Source organism: Acipenser ruthenus, chromosome 12 (genome assembly GCF_902713425.1).
Source record: "Acipenser ruthenus chromosome 12, fAciRut3.2 maternal haplotype, whole genome shotgun sequence".
NCBI lineage: Eukaryota > Metazoa > Chordata > Actinopteri > Acipenseriformes > Acipenseridae > Acipenser > Acipenser ruthenus.
Genome location: NC_081200.1, coordinates 3,324,703 through 3,342,777, shown reverse-complemented (window position 1 = coordinate 3,342,777; position 18,075 = coordinate 3,324,703). Strand labels below are relative to the sequence as shown.

Sequence of the window (18,075 nt, the reverse complement as noted above, 5' to 3'; positions counted from 1 at the left end):
TCATTTCTAGTATAGGTTCAGAAGATTCAGAAATTCAGGCCAAATGATTCAAGCTTATCTAGCTGGTTTGATGAACCCACGAACAAAACCTTAGTTTTTTCTGCATTCAACATTAAGAAATTTTGAGACTTCCAGCCCTTAATGTCAGTAAGACAAGATACTATATTGGTCCCAAAAGAGACATCACCAGGTTTTAGAGACAAATACAGCTGGGTGTCATCTGCATAAAAATGGAAATTTACTCCATGTTTGCTTATAACATCACCCAGAGGAAGCATATAAATGGAAAATAATAAAGGACCTAAAATAGAGCCCTGTGGAACACCACGAACTAATTCAGACAATGCAGACTTTTCATTCCCAATTAAAACAAATTGAGACCTATCAGAAAGATAAGACTTGAACCAGGATAAAACAACTCCAGATAAACCCACAAAAATGTGCAGATGATTGATTAAGATAGAGTGATCCACGGTATCAAAAGCAGCACTTAGATCTAATAAAATTAAAACTGATAAATAACCAGTCAGTGCCAATTAATAGATCATTTAATACTCTAACAAGAGCTGTCTCAGTACTATGTGCATGGCGAAAACCAGACTGAATTTTTTCATATATGTTGTTTAGTGTCAAAAATGGATGCAGTTGATTTGCATCTACCTTTTCTAATATCTTTGCAAGAAAAGGAAGATTTGAAATAGGTCTATAATTATGTAGAATTGTTGGATCCAAGTTATGTTTCTTGATCATTGGCTTTATGACGGCTACCTTAAGAGCCGATGGAACTAGCCCAGAAGAAAGTGAACCATTAATAAAATGAAGAATATAGGAATATAGGAATTAAGAGAACAAAATATTTCTTTAAATAATTTATGTTGTGCATATTTCCTGTTATTACCACAATAATTGATCTCAGAGGAAAGGGGGTTTATGTAGTAGAATTATATGGTAGTTGGTGGCTTATTAAGTACAGGTAGTGGACAAAAAAATGGAAACCCCAATGTAAATTCACTTAATAGGGCGTTGAGTCACTATGGTATCCCGCTCTGTGGAGTTCTCGATGGACCGTTTATGATGAAACTGGCTGCTCGCGCCCCAGGTTGAAATTTGCAGTCAATTGATCTGCAGTTGCTCGCCTGTTTTGCCTTGCACTTCGAATTAATGCACGGATATCACGATCCTGGAGTATGCGCTTCCGACCACTGTTGCCCTTTGATGATGATGTCTTTCCCTCGGAGTTCCATGCCAACATCACCTTAGACACCGTTGCTCATGAAACATCAACAAGTTGAGCTGTCTTGGTCACTGAAGCTCCTGCCAAACGCGCCCCAACAATCACCCCTCTTTCAAAGTCACTGAGGTCTCCTCTTGCAGCCATGCTAGCCATAATTATAGGCAACCAGGCCTGTCCAGCATTTTTATACATGACCCTAAGCATGCTGGGATGTTGTTTGCTTAATTAACGCATGAGCCACACCTGTGTGGAAGCCCTTGCCACAGGCTTACTTAAACAGGTACTTTCACAGAAGACAAATATGCTCGACAGTATGCCCGCTAGATGTAACCATGATGAGACGACAGCCCCCCCCACCCCCCTTATGCATTATGCCTTACTATGCTTTTAAAGGTATTATATTTCATGTCTAAGTCTACTGATACGGTTTTGTGCATAAACTAAAAAAAAAACCCAAGTAGTAAAAGTTTTATCTTGTGAACTTTGTACTAATATCGTGGGTGTTGCAGGTCCATAAAAGGCTCATAGGATCTGCTGCAGGCAAACTAGTTACTCCAGCTGACTGAACTCGTCTCAGTGAAAATGCCTGCTGACTACAATGGAACGTGGGAGATGGAAAGCAATGAAAACTTCGAAGGCTACATGAAAGCTCTCGGTAAGGTGCTGACTCTCTGTAATAAATAAAACCGCACATTAGCTCTGCTTCATTCATTTATCAAAAATCTGTCCAAGAAATGTGTATAATGCTTGCAACTCTCGTCACTGAGAACTGTCAAGTCGTTCTATCAGCAGAGTGAACTTTTTGAAAAATGCTAATTTGTTTTCTTTAACAGGATCATTTTAATTTCATGGACACCCACATTTATTCTCACCATTTGTTTTTAATTATAATGCAAATCAAATTTTGTAACGCATGTTCAGGATTTGAAATTGAAATTCTGCAATTCCCAAAATGCTGATTGCCAGCTTAATGGTTTGCGTATGTAGTCAAGGTGGAGACTGGAGATGACCTCCCTTCCTGACAGGTGCTGTTTTCTGATTCAGGTATAGACTTTGCTACACGCAAGATCGCTCAGCACCTGACTCAAACTAAAGTGCTCTCCCAGAATGGCGACAAGTTTGAAACAAAAACCCTGAGCACCCTCAGAAACTACGAGTTGAACTATACAGTTGGGGAAGAGTTTGAGGAGCACACCAAGGGGCTGGACAACAGAGTGGTCAAGGTACACAACCGTTATGCATTTTAATGATAACTGATTGGTTAAAGACATCATAGTAAACTCTCATGTTTGTTTGTCTCCTGCTTCCTCGGTTTCCTTGGTAACAATTATCAGGAAAGGGAGAAACCAGCGTGTGTGGTTAGGTCTGATCCAGATGTCAATCCGATGTATGAATGGTCCAATTCAGATTTAGAAAGGAGACTGAACAGGCGTAATCTAAGGGTGCACAAGCCATTCCACCTGGGGGTTTCAATTCGACCACAAGCACAACGAGTTTGGTGCTCTAAAGCTGGTCCACAATTTGAGAAAGACAGGCCAAAGATTTGATGTGCATGACTTGCTGCCTCACACCCCAGAAAGGGTGTTCCTCCAAGGGTAGGTTTCAGGGGCTCTCACACAGAAATGTGACAAAACCCACCACACACACACTGCCATGCACCAAAAACACAAGATACACTTTAAAAAGTCTATTTAATGAAGAAGGCTGAAAGGCCTGTCTACAGTACGTGACTGGGTTTCTTACTGGGTTTCTCTCCCCAGACACTGGTGACGTGGGACGGTGACAAGCTGGTTTGTGTTCAGAAAGGAGAGAAGCAGAACCGAGGCTGGAAACACTGGATTGAAGGAGACAAACTGCACCTGGTGAGAATTACTCCACTCATTTCATTATGAAGGAACCACCTGGATATGCAAATCTTTTAAGCAATAAACCACTACAACCATTGAAGTCTATATGATTCAAAGCGCTGGATTCTCAAACCTATCTACTCCAAATCATAAAACATTATATATATATATATATATATATATATATATATATATATATATTGTAGCGTGCACGGGGGAAGGCAGCAGTAGGGCTGGTAGGTGACGTAATCACACACAGACATAAGCCCGATATACGCTCCTTGCAAGCGAGCCGGCTCTTTTGTACAGCGGCATCGGCGCTATGCTTCAGTGCGAGAAGTCCCGGGTTCGCGCCCGCCCTCCGCCTGTGTGTGGATTTCCTCGCCCTGTGTGATGCGCCTGCCTGCGGAAACCGAGATCGCTACAATATATTCAAATTTTAAAAGGAGTAAGAAACAAATTCAGACTACTCACAAGCCACTAAATGTAATGCCGGATTGTGCTAATGATGATCTGGAGTTATTACAGCTTTGAGAATCTTGCACAAACTTTTATAAACTCAAATATTTATATAAATTTATCATTAAACAACTTTCAATAGCAACATAGAAATACATTACTTGAAATTAACTTTTAAATATCTCCCTTTCTTTATATATATATATATATATATATTATAATTTTGTTGTACAGTTTCAAACCCCTTGTTATGCATTTATTTCTTTATTATATGTTTTATTTGCAGGAGATTACATGTGAAGACCAGGTCTGCCATCAGGTTTTTAAGAAGAAAAATTAGGCAGAATGGTTTTCTGTGTATATATGATGCATGCTTTGTATAAAACATGTATTAAAGTCTAATACAATGTTTGCAACACATTCATATTCATCTACTACTGTAAGAAAGTAAATAAAAAAAATAAAAAGTTTTTATTCTTTTGTATAATTGTAGGAAATTGGACTGGCTCCTTTGAGTAAATACGCCCAGTTTGATTGTATGAGTCTTCTATGATGGCAAAGCAGTGCACAGCTTCAATTTTCTATCTGAGTCACAAACGGCACACCTTTCACCTAAAATTATGATTATATGCAAAACTTTAACCTTTGAGACAAATAATACTTTGAAAGTAGCATGATTTTAATCTCATACTCTTACGCTTGTCTGATAAAATCACATTTCAAAGGGGCACTAGTAATTTAGATAAACAGCAGTGTGTCAACTGCCCTAGGAGAGAGATGAAAAATATTTACCTGCCCATCCCTATTGGGCTTATGCAAACACAGTTCTTGTAAGATGTGTCTTTGTGCATCAGCGCCATCTGTTGGGCAATCTGTTAGAAAATCTGCAAAATAATTCCTCTTTTTTTTATTCTGGGGTGAGGTCAGCTATAGTTTTATCCATAGCTTCAAAAACTATCAATCGCAGGTTCCAAGGTTTCTTTTAAGTTTTACCTTGACTATATTGTAGTTAGAGGCAGTCCACATCTCTGAGAAAATATACCAAAAACTGCTGACATTTTAAGTAGATATCTGCATCTGCAGAGTGTACTGCAGAGCATCTTATGTGTTTAGTATTTGTATTAGGTTATAAAAATATAAATCAAGTAAACATGATCATATCAGACAATTTATGGGCTAAGTACTTCCAATTACTATATCAAGAATTTTTGTCAGTACATTTTTAGAAACTGTCAAACAAAAACATCAGATCACATGAGACTTCTTTTTGGGCCACATTTCCAAAGCTTTAACTCCTTAACTGATGACGATGTAACTGCAGAATACTGTGAAGACTGTGAATCTTTCAGGAGCCTGCAAATGCTGCAATTCCTGAGGAATTCCATTATCTGCAGATTTGGACTGCCTCTAGCTGTAGTTCAGGACTTAAGTGAACTGAAGTGTGATGCAGTTTGCAGAAACAGGCAAAAACAAATCCTGCTTTACAGGACTCGGCGTTTGCATGCATGTACCTCCACAACACTGATGTTTTAGAGAAGAACCACATGACTCACCCCAGAGAAATGGACAGATAAAGGGCAACAAGGTTCTAGGAATACCAACAAGCATCATAAAGCGCCTACCCTTTAAATGTTATTGCTTTAGCTGCTCATCATTCGTCTCGAGGGCTTAGCAGCAGAAGAATGGCATTGTTCTACAGCAGTGTATTGTAGGATAAGGACTTTATAACCCTCCTGTGTATGATTAATTAGACTAAGGGGTGAGTTCAAACAACAGCATGTACATACTCCCCAAACACAATGCAAAACCCCTGGGTTAACACACACTATATATATACACTATATATAACACACACTATATATATATATATATATATATATATATATATATATATATATATATATATATATATTATACACACACACACACACACACACACACTTATACACTGTGAAAGTGCTTCCTGCAAGTAGGGATCAATGTGTGCTGGTGCCTGGAGGTGGGAGATAGGCGACACCAGAGATAGAATAGTGCTGTCATGCACGTTTATTGTGGCACACTCAGTGCACAGTTCCAAAAGTAGCAAAATAATATTTTCACACAGAAAATAAACCAAACTCTCGCCCTGAAAGGCGCAAACCAAACAAACACGTTTCCCTACTTAATGAGGAGGGCTAATCCTTTTAACCTCCAAAAAAAGAAAAACAAGGTAATAGTGAACAGAAAAATTTTGAAAAGTACTCAGACTTCCCTCTCCTTTTCAGACTCCCTTCTTTTTTCAAACAAACGCGCTGGCTCTCCTTTTATAGCATGTGGTTGGGCTTAATTGATCCTCAATTAATCAATTAAGCCTCAGTCACATTGTGCACAAGGATTTGGGAGATGAGCCTTTACCCCATCCCTGCCAAACTTAAATTTAAAATATAAAAAGCTTTATTTACAAACAGTACCCAAAACATATTATTTACCCATGCAGGGCTTCTGCCCTGTCACAAATCATATTAAAAAAAAAAAAAAAAAAAAAACGCTCTCACACCCGTAGTGTTTTTTTGTTTTTTCTTCTGTGTCTTTAACGGCTGCTGACCCTCGTGCACTGCACTTGCAGGGATTGTGTTCACATGACCCGGTCTCATATGTTTATTAACAAATGTAATATCCAGTCATATTGGGCAGCAGTGTGGAGTAGCGGTTAGGGCTCTGGACTCTTGACCAGAGGGTTGTGGGTTTAATCCCAGGTGGGGGATACTACTGCTGTACCCTTGAGCATGGTACTTTACCTAGATTGCTCCAGTAAAAACCCAACTGTATAAATGGGCAATTGTATGTAAAAATAATGTGATATCTTGTAACAGCTGTAAGTCGCCCTGGATAAGGGTGTCTACTAATAAATAAATAATAATAATTGGAGAAGCATATTGTTTTGTCACTGCTGCTGCAATATGATTTGATGTGTATGAGTTAGAGTAAAATGTGGGAGCCAATGGAACATGAGGAGATGCAGTTAGCTACGCGTGTATTTTCTTGTCACTGGTTACAGTGAAGTGATGGATTTCCCTAGAAGACTGACCGAGGCTGTCATGTTCACTGTGTAAACCACAGCTCAAGGATTTTTTTCTTCTTAGTCCTTTCCAAGTTAAATTGTCTTCAAGATACTCCTGAGTATATAATACATTATTGTTTGTGGAATCCTGACATATACCTATACCAATATACTCCGCATAAAGTGCATAACCCAGTTTGAAGGCAATTTCATCTCTTTGCAAAAGCGCCTACGTGTTTCCCAAACGGGGCGTGTCAGATGTATGAGTTCTCGCGGCGTTTACTGTTGTAGCTCTCGCGGTGTTGTGGTGCTGAGGTGAAGGAAGCTCCACGTCAGTGAGTTCGGCGCAGCGTCTGAGTCTCTGACCTGGTTATTACATTGAAACATCTGTTTGGGACACCGTAAATATGGTAAGAGCGAACAAACACCGTGTTATTAAAGAATTATTTCTACTGAACATGCAATATTTTAAGATGTAATTTAGAAAACGGGTAGAGAATGGCATTTTTAATGTTCGAGGAATGGGTTTGAGTTGCAGGCCCCACATCAAATAATATTGATGATTTTAAAGAATTGTTGTAAAACAGTAGTCGGTTCAACTAAATTAATATAAAGTCGCTTTTTTGTAAATAGTTAAATGTGTTTCAGTATTTGTTGCTGTGCACTGTCACATACAAACACAGGCGGCTCGTCCTACTACAGTTATGAGAAGTATTGTAAGCACTGAACTTTAGTTAAGCATGGAATAATGATGGGGTTGTAATATATAGGTTATTTAGCTTTACTGGAGAGAGGTTTACATAATTTTGAACGGGGGTTGGATTTTCATGCAGTTGTCAGCGGTACCAGGTACCTATATATTCACACACACATTTGAATGTGAAAAAGAAATATTGCTTGAACCAAAGTCATTGTATTTATCTTGCTCTTATTGTATTACTTGCACTGTAACACTTGAAATGTATTTGCTTACGATTGTAAGTCGCCCTGGATAAGGGCGTCTGCTAAGAAATAAATAATAATAATAGTAAATAATAAAATATACAAAAACATAATACACAATCCAAGCATTCATATCGGTACATGTTAGTTCGCTTTTTAAATATTTACATTGATAGTGGTAGCCATCGTGAAATGCGGAAGAGCTTTTATACCTATTTATCATGTTTTCACGAGCATCTTTTCAGAGTAATCAGATTTTAGTTTTTAATTGAACACCTGTGAAAATTCTAAAGGCAGAGTACTGTCTATGCTGTGTACACCAGAGTATGAATATTTTATAATTGAATGTTTTTTGAACAGCATTGTAAGGTTGTCTTTACTGTTAACCCAGCCTAGGTACTAGTTTGCACAACTATTATTAGTTTTGCTAAACTTGCATTCCAAAAATGCTTCTAATATAATTCTCCTCAAACTTGTATCCCCTCAGCCTCTGAGACTAGATATTAAGCGGAAGCTCACAGCTCGGTCTGACCGAGTGAAGAGTGTGGACCTGCACCCAACAGAGCCCTGGATGTTAGCCAGTCTTTATAATGGCAGTGTCTGTGTATGGAACCATGAAAGCCAGGTACTGACATGATGTGCTGTTTAACCTGTCTTGAATGCCCCTCCTAGACTCATCACCTGCTGTGATATTTAGACTCACTCTGTAGTACAATAGTACCTATTGTAAAAAAAAAAAAAAAAGTGAATACATAAAAATGCATAATAGCATAAATGCAAGGAACTCATGATGTTGAAACAGCTTGTTTTTGCAGGAATGTTGGTTGAAATGTATCTGCTTCTGTCTTTAGACTCTCGTGAAGACATTTGAGGTGTGCGATTTGCCAGTAAGAGCCTCCAAATTTGTCGCCAGAAAGAACTGGGTCATCACTGGAGCGGTGAGTGTGCATTCGCATTCTTTTATGGTTCATTTTATCTTTGGCAATAAAAGATCCATGACTGTTGTTTTTTTTTTTTTTTTTTAATTTGCACAGTGCATGTCTCGGGCGTCAATAAAAAAATATATATTTAGAGTAGTAAGCTTAAGTGCAATGTTGTGAAAGTTTATTTTTTCCCTCCCAAACAGGATGACATGCAGATTCGAGTTTTCAACTACAACACCTTGGAGAGAGTTCACATGTTCGAAGCACACTCCGATTATATCCGATGCATAGCGGTGCATCCCACACAGCCATACATTCTGACCAGCAGTGGTAAGATTTAAAGCGTCAATTTAACATACCAATTTAAAATAATTAAGTGCTTTTTCGTTTTTACAGTGACCCTAAAAAAGCTATACATTTATCAACTTGGTGGCTTGTTTCTTGACAGATGACATGCTTATCAAGCTTTGGGACTGGGAGAAAAAATGGACCTGTAGCCAAGTGTTTGAGGGCCATACACATTATGTTATGCAAATTGTCATCAACCCCAAAGACAACAACCAGTTTGCCAGTGCCTCTCTGGACAGAACAATTAAGGTAACCATCCATACCGCCTACAAGAACATTTGTTTATTTGCTTTTTATTTACATTATATGTTTTACCATTTTACTTTCTTTTTTATTTTTAATATATAAAGGTGTGGCAACTTGGCTCATCCTCTCCAAACTTCACATTAGAGGGCCATGAAAAGGGAGTGAACTGCATTGATTATTACAGTGGAGGTGACAAACCTTACCTCATTTCAGGAGCTGATGATCGATTAGTGAAGATCTGGGACTACCAGGTAAAAAAGTGTTTTCATTTAGATAGTATCAGATGGATCTAGGATTAATGCAACTGTAAAGATGAAAACTACATGTGTTTCCTTTGGAAACCCTATTTGTGTCAGTGGAGTTGAGAGAAAGTATAAAGTTAAGATAAGGAGTGAACATAACAGTTGCAATGGTGCTTTACTGGGTTTACAGAACAAGACCTGTGTGCAAACATTAGAAGGACATGCTCAGAACGTGTCCTGTGTCAGCTTTCATCCTGAGCTCCCCATCATCATCACTGGCTCAGAAGACGGTATGTTATCTAACTCTAAAATATTATTCTATCACATTATGGGTTTACCATGTTATTTCCTGGGTTTTGGGTGGGAAGCAGGGTTTTTGCTGAACTTTACAAACATTGTTGTGTCCAACTTGTTTGCATGGGGACTCTTAAGGGCTGTTTGTAGAGTGAGTCTACATTATGTCATGTTGGTTGCAATGGCAATGTTGTCCCCCATTTATTTTATTTTATTATTTATTGATTTGAGTTGTGTTTCCTCACAGGCACTGTTCGTATCTGGCATTCAAGCACATACCGCCTCGAGAGCACGCTGAACTATGGCATGGAGAGAGTGTGGTGTGTTGCCAGCCTACGGGGCTCCAACAACGTGGCCCTGGGGTACGATGAAGGCAGCATTATCGTTAAGGTGCCCGTTTTTCTTTTTCTTATCTAACTTTCTCCCTCATTTGTTTAACTGCAAAGAGTTTCTGAAGTATACTTATGTATTTGGTGTCTAGTGCATTTCATTGAAGCTTTCTTTTTTTATGTGCAGCTTGGTCGCGAGGAGCCTGCTATGTCCATGGATTCTAATGGAAAGATCATTTGGGCTAAACACTCTGAGGTCCAGCAGGCTAATCTGAAAGCCATGGGTGATACTGAAATTAAGGATGGAGAGCGGCTGCCTTTAGCTGTTAAAGACATGGGAAGCTGCGAGATCTACCCACAGACGATCCAGCACAACCCCAATGGCAGGTAAAGAAACTCTTACTCTGTCATAGGAGGCTGTGTGGTCCAGTGGTTAAAGAAAAGGGCTTGTAACCAGGAGGTCCCCGGTTCAAATCCCACCTCAGCCACTGACTCATTGTGTGACCCTGAGCAAGTCACTTAACCTCCTTGTGCTCCGTCTTTTGGGTGAGACGTAATTGTAAGTGCATCAGCTGCAGAGTCATAGTTCACACACCCTTGTCTCTGTAAGTCACCTTGGATAAAGGCGTCTGCTAAATAAACAAATAATAATGTGCATCTAAGGTTTTTATGCAAATGAGAGCGGTTTAGAAATTGTGATCCAGTATCTTGTCTATTCGTCCTAATGTTTTAAGATGAGAAAAAATCAAATGAGCAAAGTCTGCACTTAAATATACTTTTCATATGACGGTATACTCCTTCATGATATCATTTGTCATGCCAGTGTACATTCTGTATTTAGTTTAGTATATTTGAATCATTTTTTATATTTTTTATATTTTTTATTTTCAATTAGATTTGTTGTGGTATGTGGAGATGGGGAATACATCATCTATACTGCCATGGCATTGAGAAACAAGAGCTTCGGGTCTGCACAGGAGTTTGTCTGGGCACACGATTCCTCTGAGTAAGTGTGTTGACTAGATACTGATTTAACAAATGTTTGCTTTAAACTTGTATCGTTGGATGGTTTAAAATACAGCATAATGACTGACATTTGCGCGTTTACAGGTATGCAATTAGGGAAAGCAGCAGCGTTGTGAAGATCTTTAAAAACTTCAAAGAAAAGAAATCTTTCAAACCAGATTTTGGTGCAGAAGGTAAAGTAGTATTTATTTATTTATATTTTTTATGAACTACTAAAAACCACTGTAACCAATTATTTTCCTTTGTTTGTTTTTTTTGGTTTTTTTTTTGCTCTTATAGGTATCTATGGCGGGTTTTTGTTGGGAGTCAGATCTGTTAATGGTTTGGCATTTTATGATTGGGATAACACAGAACTGATCCGCCGAATTGAAATCCAGCCTAAACATGTAAGTTACATAGTAATTATTGTGCAAAATCTGTATTGCATGGATGCTAACATTAAAACAAAATAAATTTATGGATTTTACAGGTCTTTGATTGCCTTTATCAAAAACATCTTTAAAATACCAAACCACTCCAGTTGCACTATTAATTTAGTCTATAATGCTTTGGTATTACAGTTCTGGTACAATTTAGATATTGTATTCAACAAAGCAAAGAACACCTTATGTTCAAAGCTGTTATGTTGTTCTTCTGACGATTGTCTTCCAGCTATCTTTGTTAATATGTGGTCTCATTTTTATCTTTAACTTGCAGATTTTCTGGTCCGACTCTGGGGAGCTGGTCTGCATTGCTACCGAGGAGTCATTTTTCATTCTGAAATACCTGGGAGAGAAGGTGGCAGCAGCGCAGGAATCAAACGAGGGCATAACTGAAGACGGCATTGAGGATGCCTTTGAGGTAGTTGATTAATACATGGGCCTTGAACATACAAAAATAATGCGGGTAATCCTGTTTTTGTTTGATCTTTGCAGATAACCTCATCCAGAAATGCTTTGTATTTTCTGCAGGTTCAGGGCGAAATCCAGGAAATAGTCAAGACAGGGTTGTGGGTCGGAGACTGCTTCATCTACACCAGCTCTGTAAACAGGCTGAATTACTTTGTTGGCGGAGAAATTGTTACCATTGCTCACTTGGACAGGTAGAAATTTACAGTGCATTGGTTCAGAGGGTACTGATTTTAACTGTATAAAACAGCCTTGTTGAAAAATGTAAAGGCTTTTTAATTCTTCATATCTATCAATATAATACATGTAATGATAAATATAATAAGTGTGGAAGGTTTTTTTTTTGTACCTAGCTGTTGTGTTGTGAAAAAACATTATTCATTTCTGTGTTTTTGCAACATATTTCTTTATACAAACTGTCATAGTAATTCTTCATTTCTTTTCTAGGACTATGTATCTCTTGGGTTATATCCCCAAAGATAACCGGCTGTACCTGGGTGATAAAGAGTTGAACATTGTCAGTTATTCCCTGCTGGTCTCTGTGCTAGAATACCAGACTGCAGTGATGAGGAGAGACTTTGGTATGGCAGATAAGGTTCTTCCTACAATTCCGAAAGAACAGAGGACCAGAGTGGCACACTTTCTAGAAAAACAGGTTGGAATGTTAAAAGCAGCTAAACGTTGTCATCGTTGGAACAGTTTTTTAGTCTCAAAACTGCAGACTTCTGTTACAGTATAGGAAAGACACTTTAAACCATCTGTTTTAGGATTATCCTTACTGAAAGAGTTAATATTATTTGAGTCACTCTTTAATTCATTTAATTTTATATTACTAGTTGTGAATGAATAGATCCTAAGTTGCATTTGCCCATGGTAATAATACCAGCTTTTAATTTATTTTCTTCTATATTTAAACAGGGTTTCAAACCACAAGCTCTTGCAGTATCTTCAGATCCAGAGCATCGCTTTGAACTGGCTTTGCAGCTTGGGGAGCTGAAGATCGCATATCAGCTGGCAGTTGAAGCAGAGGTAGGATATTTATTTGACAAAGCTAAACAACAACTTGCATATATACAACTTGCAAATATACTTACTGCAAACATTGATGTTTCTTTAAGTTTGCACCCTGGAAATTGTGCTTGTAATGAAATACAAACAGAAACTTCATAAGGTTGTAATGTCTTTGGTACAGGGAAGAATAATGTTGTCTTCCCATTTGAAAAAAAGTCCCCATAAAATCAATCCAATACTTCCACTGCCTCATTATTAAATAGTTTTAATTAACAGTACATTTTATATGTTTTTAGATTTTTTATTTTTTATTATTTTTTTCCCCCTCAATAGTCAGAGCAGAAGTGGAAGCAGCTAGCTGAGCTTGCCATCAGTAAGTGTCAGTTTGGCCTGGCCCAGGAATGCCTTCACCACGCACAGGACTACGGTGGACTTCTGTTGCTGGCCACTGCCTCTGGTAATGCCACCATGGTCAACAAACTTGCTGAGGCGGCTGAAAAGGATGGCAAGAATAATGTTGCTTTTATGACCTACTTCTTGCAGGGAAAGTAAGTTTGAAGTATTGGCTATCTCTGAACTAATGCACCACATTCAATAATACAGAACAGTATGTCGTTCGGTTACTGTCAGCAAAGTTGATTATGCATATAGGTGCGTTATGCTCCTTTTTGAATGCCAGTTTTGTATAGGTAGTAATATCTGCTTTAGAATAAGTACATGAGTTATAATTAGGGCTTGAATTTTTTGGTTTTTTGTTTTTTATTCTCCACTCAAACACATCAATTTTCAGTTTCTATAATACATTCAATGTACGTTTCATTAATACATATACAAATGTTAACTTACTGTGTTGAAGTGAGGATGTCCACATTAGGATTCCAGCAATGTATAACTGGATGCATTTTGAATCTGAGAATTTTGAGAAGTAACAGATTTCATTGTACACCCATTACTGCCCACGTATCTATCACACTACAGACACAGTTTAGGGTTTTTGGGGTTTTTTTCTGCCCATCCCATCGTATGACTAGCATACTGTAATAATTAATCTCGGCATACAGGAAGTTATTTACATTTTTTCCTACGATTAAACATTCATCATAGTACTCTGATTAAGGGTTGATATTTAGCAATATTAAACAAGAAAAACATTAATGTGCATTAGTAGAAGCAGAACTGTACAGCAGTTTTATATTTACAATAACTTTTTCAGTTCATCGCTGAATAAAACTGTACCGCAAAAAAACTAACTGGCGACGCCATGTTGCTGGTTTGTTTGGGTGGGCTCATGGTCGCTAAGCAAATGACGCATTGACGTAAGTAACAGGTTTGACACAAAAATTGATGTTTGGTCAGTTGCACTGTCTTTGCACACTGCCCGCCTTCTGAAAGCCGTTTTCTTTATGTATATAGTAGTACATGATTGACATTATTTAAAATATGTTGCCAAACCCACGTTTATTGATTTAAAAAAAAATAAAAAATAAATCTTCTAAATAGGTCATCGGGGGTGTTTTTTCAGTTATTGGTTAAAACCAGCAACTTCAAGCCCTAGTTATAATTAATTCTGGTTAATAGGTTTGGTGATGCTTCTTATTGGAAAAAAAATCATTAACTCCCTGTGAAAGCTGACAGGATCAAAATGCTGAATTTAGCATGTCATATCCTTAAGGTTTATGTGAATTCTCATTATTTTTTCAGACTCGACCACTGTCTCGAACTGTTGATTCGGACAGGGCGTCTTCCTGAAGCTGCCTTTCTCGCTCGTACCTACCTTCCAAGTCAGGTGTCAAGGTATTTCCTCTTAAAGCTTTGGATGTTAACAGACGGTAGATTTTGAGGTTCAATCTCCAGACTGAGATTTGGTACTGGAAGTCATACTTGGCATGTTTTCTTTATTTTTTATTTTATTTTATTTTTCCTTTAGGGTTGTAAAACTGTGGCGAGAGAGTCTTTCCAAAGTGAACCAGAAAGCTGCAGAGTCTTTGGCTGATCCCACCGAATATGGAAACCTGTTTCCAGGGTTGAAAGAAGCATTTGTGGCGGAACAATTCATTAAGGAAACTAGTCTTGGAAAGTTGAGACCGGCTGCGGAGTACCCACTAGTCACTGTAAATACATGTTCGATCTGTGTTTCAACATCCTTGTTCTATGTCTAGATTTGAAATGATGTTGTGATAACCTGTTTTGTAACTTTTTTTTGCCTAGATGAACGAAGAGAGAAATGTATTGGAAGAAGCTAAAGGTTATGAGCCAAAAGGAACAGTTCTGTCACAGGTACATCCTTTATATTTTATTTATTTATTTTTTGGTCTTTGAAATATTTCAGTTTTTCCTCGTCTTTATTGCACGATAGAATTCTCTATCTACATCACTGGTCCGTTAAGTGCATTTCTACCTCAGAAGCAGTTAAGTTTTATTTTTATTTATTTGTAAATATCAGTATTTTAGTCAGTTGTACCGACATAATACCAACGGCAATAACTAATAATATATCATGACTTTCTATGTAGAAGTACTACATACTGTATAGAAAAATAAGGAAATGTGTGTAGGTAATTAGTGACAGGAAAGAAACAAATCCTAATGTGTGGAATTCCTTTGGCTTTTGTTTTGCTTTAAGGAGAGTGTTCCGAAGGAGGAAATGGCAGAAGCAGCAGCGTTCCCAGAACCGTCTTTCGTGATACAAGCCTCTGCACCCAAACCTGACCCCGCACCAACTCAGAACACAGAACCCACTCCAGACAAACCTGAAAAGGTATCAATATTTTGTGTGGGGGGGTGGGGGGTGGGGGGTGGGGGGGGGGGGGGGGGGGGGGGGTGTTCTTGTATATCATTCGGGAATTGTCTCTTAATCGTAAAGAATTGTTGTTTGAGTCAGATGTGTTTAACTCTGTCAGGTGTGGCGATGGCAATAATTGAAGGGGTTATTAGAGCGATTCTGATCTAGTCTGAAGCTGTAAGAAAACAGCAAGCAGGGTACAATGCTTCCTTCCAGAGAGAACCCTGAGGGGTTGGGTTATGGCAAACGCAGATATGAACAACTAGATATTTGTAAAGTGTGACATGCATATGAACGTGTACGTAATTCTATTATTTATTTCCTTTTTTTCTATTATTTCCTTCATATATATATATATATAAATAAAATGTGTGTGTATATACAGTGCCTTGCAAAGGTATTCAGACTCCTGACCAATTCTCTCATATTACTGAATTACAAATGGTACATTTAAATTTTGTTCTGTTTTGATATTTTATTTTAAAGCACTGAAACTCAAAATCAATTATTGTAAGGTGACATTGGGTTTATGTTGGGAAATATTAAGAAAAATAAAAAACTGAAATATCTTGCTTGCATAAGTATTCAACCTGTGCTGTGGAAGCTCCCAATTTACACAGATGAAAGAAATTGTCCTAACGAGGACACAATTACCTTACCATTGGCCTCCACCTGTGAACCATTAAAGTTGCTGTCACATTTTCTGGATAAAAACCCCACTGTTGAAGGATCATTGGTCAGGCTGTGAATCTGAAGGAAAATGAAGACCAAAGAGCATTCTACAGAAGTTAGAGATAAAGTAATACAAATGCATAGATTAGGGAAAGGGTACAAAATAATCTCCAAGTGTTTGGATATCCCAGTGAGCACAGTTGGATCATTAGGAAGTGGAAGCTGCATCACACCACCCAGGCACTGCCAAAAAAAGGCTGTCCCTCAAAACTCAGCACTCAAACAAGGAGGAGATTTGTGAGAGAAGCCACAGAGAGGCCAACAATCACTTTGAATGAGCTACAGAGTGAAGTGGCTTGGAGTGGAGTAATGGTGCACCAGTCAACCATATCAAGAGCTCTGCATAACACTGGCCTGTATGGGAGGGTGGCAAGAAAGAAGCCGTTACTCAAAAAGTACCATCTAAAAGCACGTCTGGAGTTTGCCAGAAAGCATGAGTGACCCAGCTGCAATGTGGGAAAAGGTTTTGTGGTCAGATGAGACCAAGATAGAGCTTTTTGGCCAAAACTCAAAGCGCTATGTGTGGCGCATACCTAACACTGCCCATGCCTCAAGACACACCATCCTTACAGTGAAGTATGGTGGTGGCAGCATCATGCTGTGGGGATGCTTCTCATCAGCAGGGACTGGGCATCTTCTTAAAATTGAAGGAAGAATGGATGGAGCAAAATACAGGGAAATACTGCAAGAGAACCTGCTTCAGTCCGCTAAAAAACTGAAGCTTGGGAGGAAATTCACCTTTCAGCAGGACAATGATCCCAAGCACAAGGCCAAAGCAACATTGGAGTGGCTCAAGAACAAAAAGGTGAATGTCCTACAGTGGCCCAGTCAAAGTCCTGATCTCAGTCCCATTGAGAATCTGTGGCACTATTTGAAAATTGCGGTCCACAAGCGTCGTCCAACCAACCTGAACAACCTGGAGCAAGTCTGCCAAGAAGAATGGGCCAAAATCGCTCCGACACTGTCTGGTACATACTTACCCCAAAAGACTTAAAGCTGTTATTGCAGCGAAAGGTGGCTCTACCAAATATTAATGTGTGGAAGTTGAATACTTATGCAAGCAAGATATTTCAGTTTTTTATTTTTCTTAAAAATATTTCCCAACATAAAACCAATGTCACCTTACAATAATTGATTTTGAGTTTCAGTGTTTAAAATATCAAACAGAATGAAATTTCAATGCACCATTTGTAATTCAGTAATATGAGAGAATTGGTCAGGGGTCTGAATACTTTTGCAAGGCACTATATATATAATCTATCTCTATATATAAATTATGTGTGTGTGTGTGTATAGATATAGATTTTTTATTTTTTTTATTTCAGACTTTAAATGAAGAATTTGAAGAAGATTTGGATAACTTGGATCTGGAAGACATTGACACAACAGACGTAAACCTGGATGATGATTTCTTAGATGACTAAATTTAAGATAGCATTATTATTATTTAAAGTGACCAAACTCATTGTATTGTTAATTTTCATGTTATGTACTTGCTGAAAGAAAAGAAAAAAGAAAAAAAATCGCACTGTAGACAGTTTTAAGATTGCAATAGCTGGTGACTAAAGAATTTTATACTTTATACAAAGAATGTGTGGCACAAGCAACTACAAAGCATCCGTTGCACATTAGGGAATACAAGTGTGCTCCAGTTTGATTACTTCATATAATCATTCTTGTGTTGTATTAACTCATAATAAATCTTTATCAATTCATATGTTCTTGTTCATTTT

At 38.1% G+C, this 18,075-nt stretch overlaps 2 protein-coding genes across 2 annotated transcripts; both read left to right on the top strand.

The window, feature by feature from the left end:
* Window positions 1–1,673: 1,673 nt before the first annotated feature.
* Window positions 1,674–4,027, top strand: LOC117416438 (retinol-binding protein 2-like). The gene is made up of 4 exons (XM_034027494.2): window positions 1,674–1,889; window positions 2,279–2,457; window positions 2,995–3,096; window positions 3,827–4,027. Exons 1-4 carry the CDS (start codon window positions 1,817–1,819, stop codon window positions 3,878–3,880), a joined length of 408 nt encoding a protein of 135 aa, XP_033883385.1. The 5' UTR covers window positions 1,674–1,816; the 3' UTR covers window positions 3,881–4,027.
* Window positions 4,028–6,826: 2,799 nt separating this feature from the next.
* Window positions 6,827–18,057, top strand: LOC117417417 (coatomer subunit beta'-like). Its single transcript, XM_034029559.3, has 22 exons — window positions 6,827–6,990; window positions 8,010–8,147; window positions 8,374–8,460; window positions 8,649–8,775; window positions 8,894–9,042; window positions 9,144–9,290; window positions 9,472–9,571; window positions 9,823–9,965; window positions 10,092–10,291; window positions 10,800–10,910; window positions 11,015–11,103; window positions 11,210–11,316; window positions 11,627–11,770; window positions 11,881–12,011; window positions 12,265–12,472; window positions 12,736–12,846; window positions 13,162–13,376; window positions 14,530–14,622; window positions 14,756–14,939; window positions 15,037–15,105; window positions 15,452–15,586; window positions 17,668–18,057. Exons 1-22 carry the CDS (start codon window positions 6,988–6,990, stop codon window positions 17,764–17,766), a joined length of 2,790 nt encoding a protein of 929 aa, XP_033885450.3. The 5' UTR covers window positions 6,827–6,987; the 3' UTR covers window positions 17,767–18,057.
* The last annotated feature ends 18 nt before the right edge of the window (window positions 18,058–18,075 follow it).

What these genes read in the sequence shown, in the direction of transcription:
- LOC117416438 (XM_034027494.2), top strand. Translation starts at nt 1,817, where the DNA reads ATGCCTGCTGACTACAATGGAACGTGGGAGATGGAAAGCAATGAAAAC. An exon ending in AGGCTACATGAAAGCTCTCG is followed by an intron (nt 1,890 to 2,278) that starts GTAAGGTGCTGA and finishes TTTCTGATTCAG; the next exon opens with GTATAGACTTTGCTACACGC. An exon ending in AAGGAGACAAACTGCACCTG is followed by an intron (nt 3,097 to 3,826) that starts GTGAGAATTACT and finishes TTTTATTTGCAG; the next exon opens with GAGATTACATGTGAAGACCA.
- LOC117417417 (XM_034029559.3), top strand. An exon ending in CATCACTGGCTCAGAAGACG is followed by an intron (nt 9,572 to 9,822) that starts GTATGTTATCTA and finishes GTTTCCTCACAG; the next exon opens with GCACTGTTCGTATCTGGCAT. An exon ending in ACCAGATTTTGGTGCAGAAG is followed by an intron (nt 11,104 to 11,209) that starts GTAAAGTAGTAT and finishes TTGCTCTTATAG; the next exon opens with GTATCTATGGCGGGTTTTTG.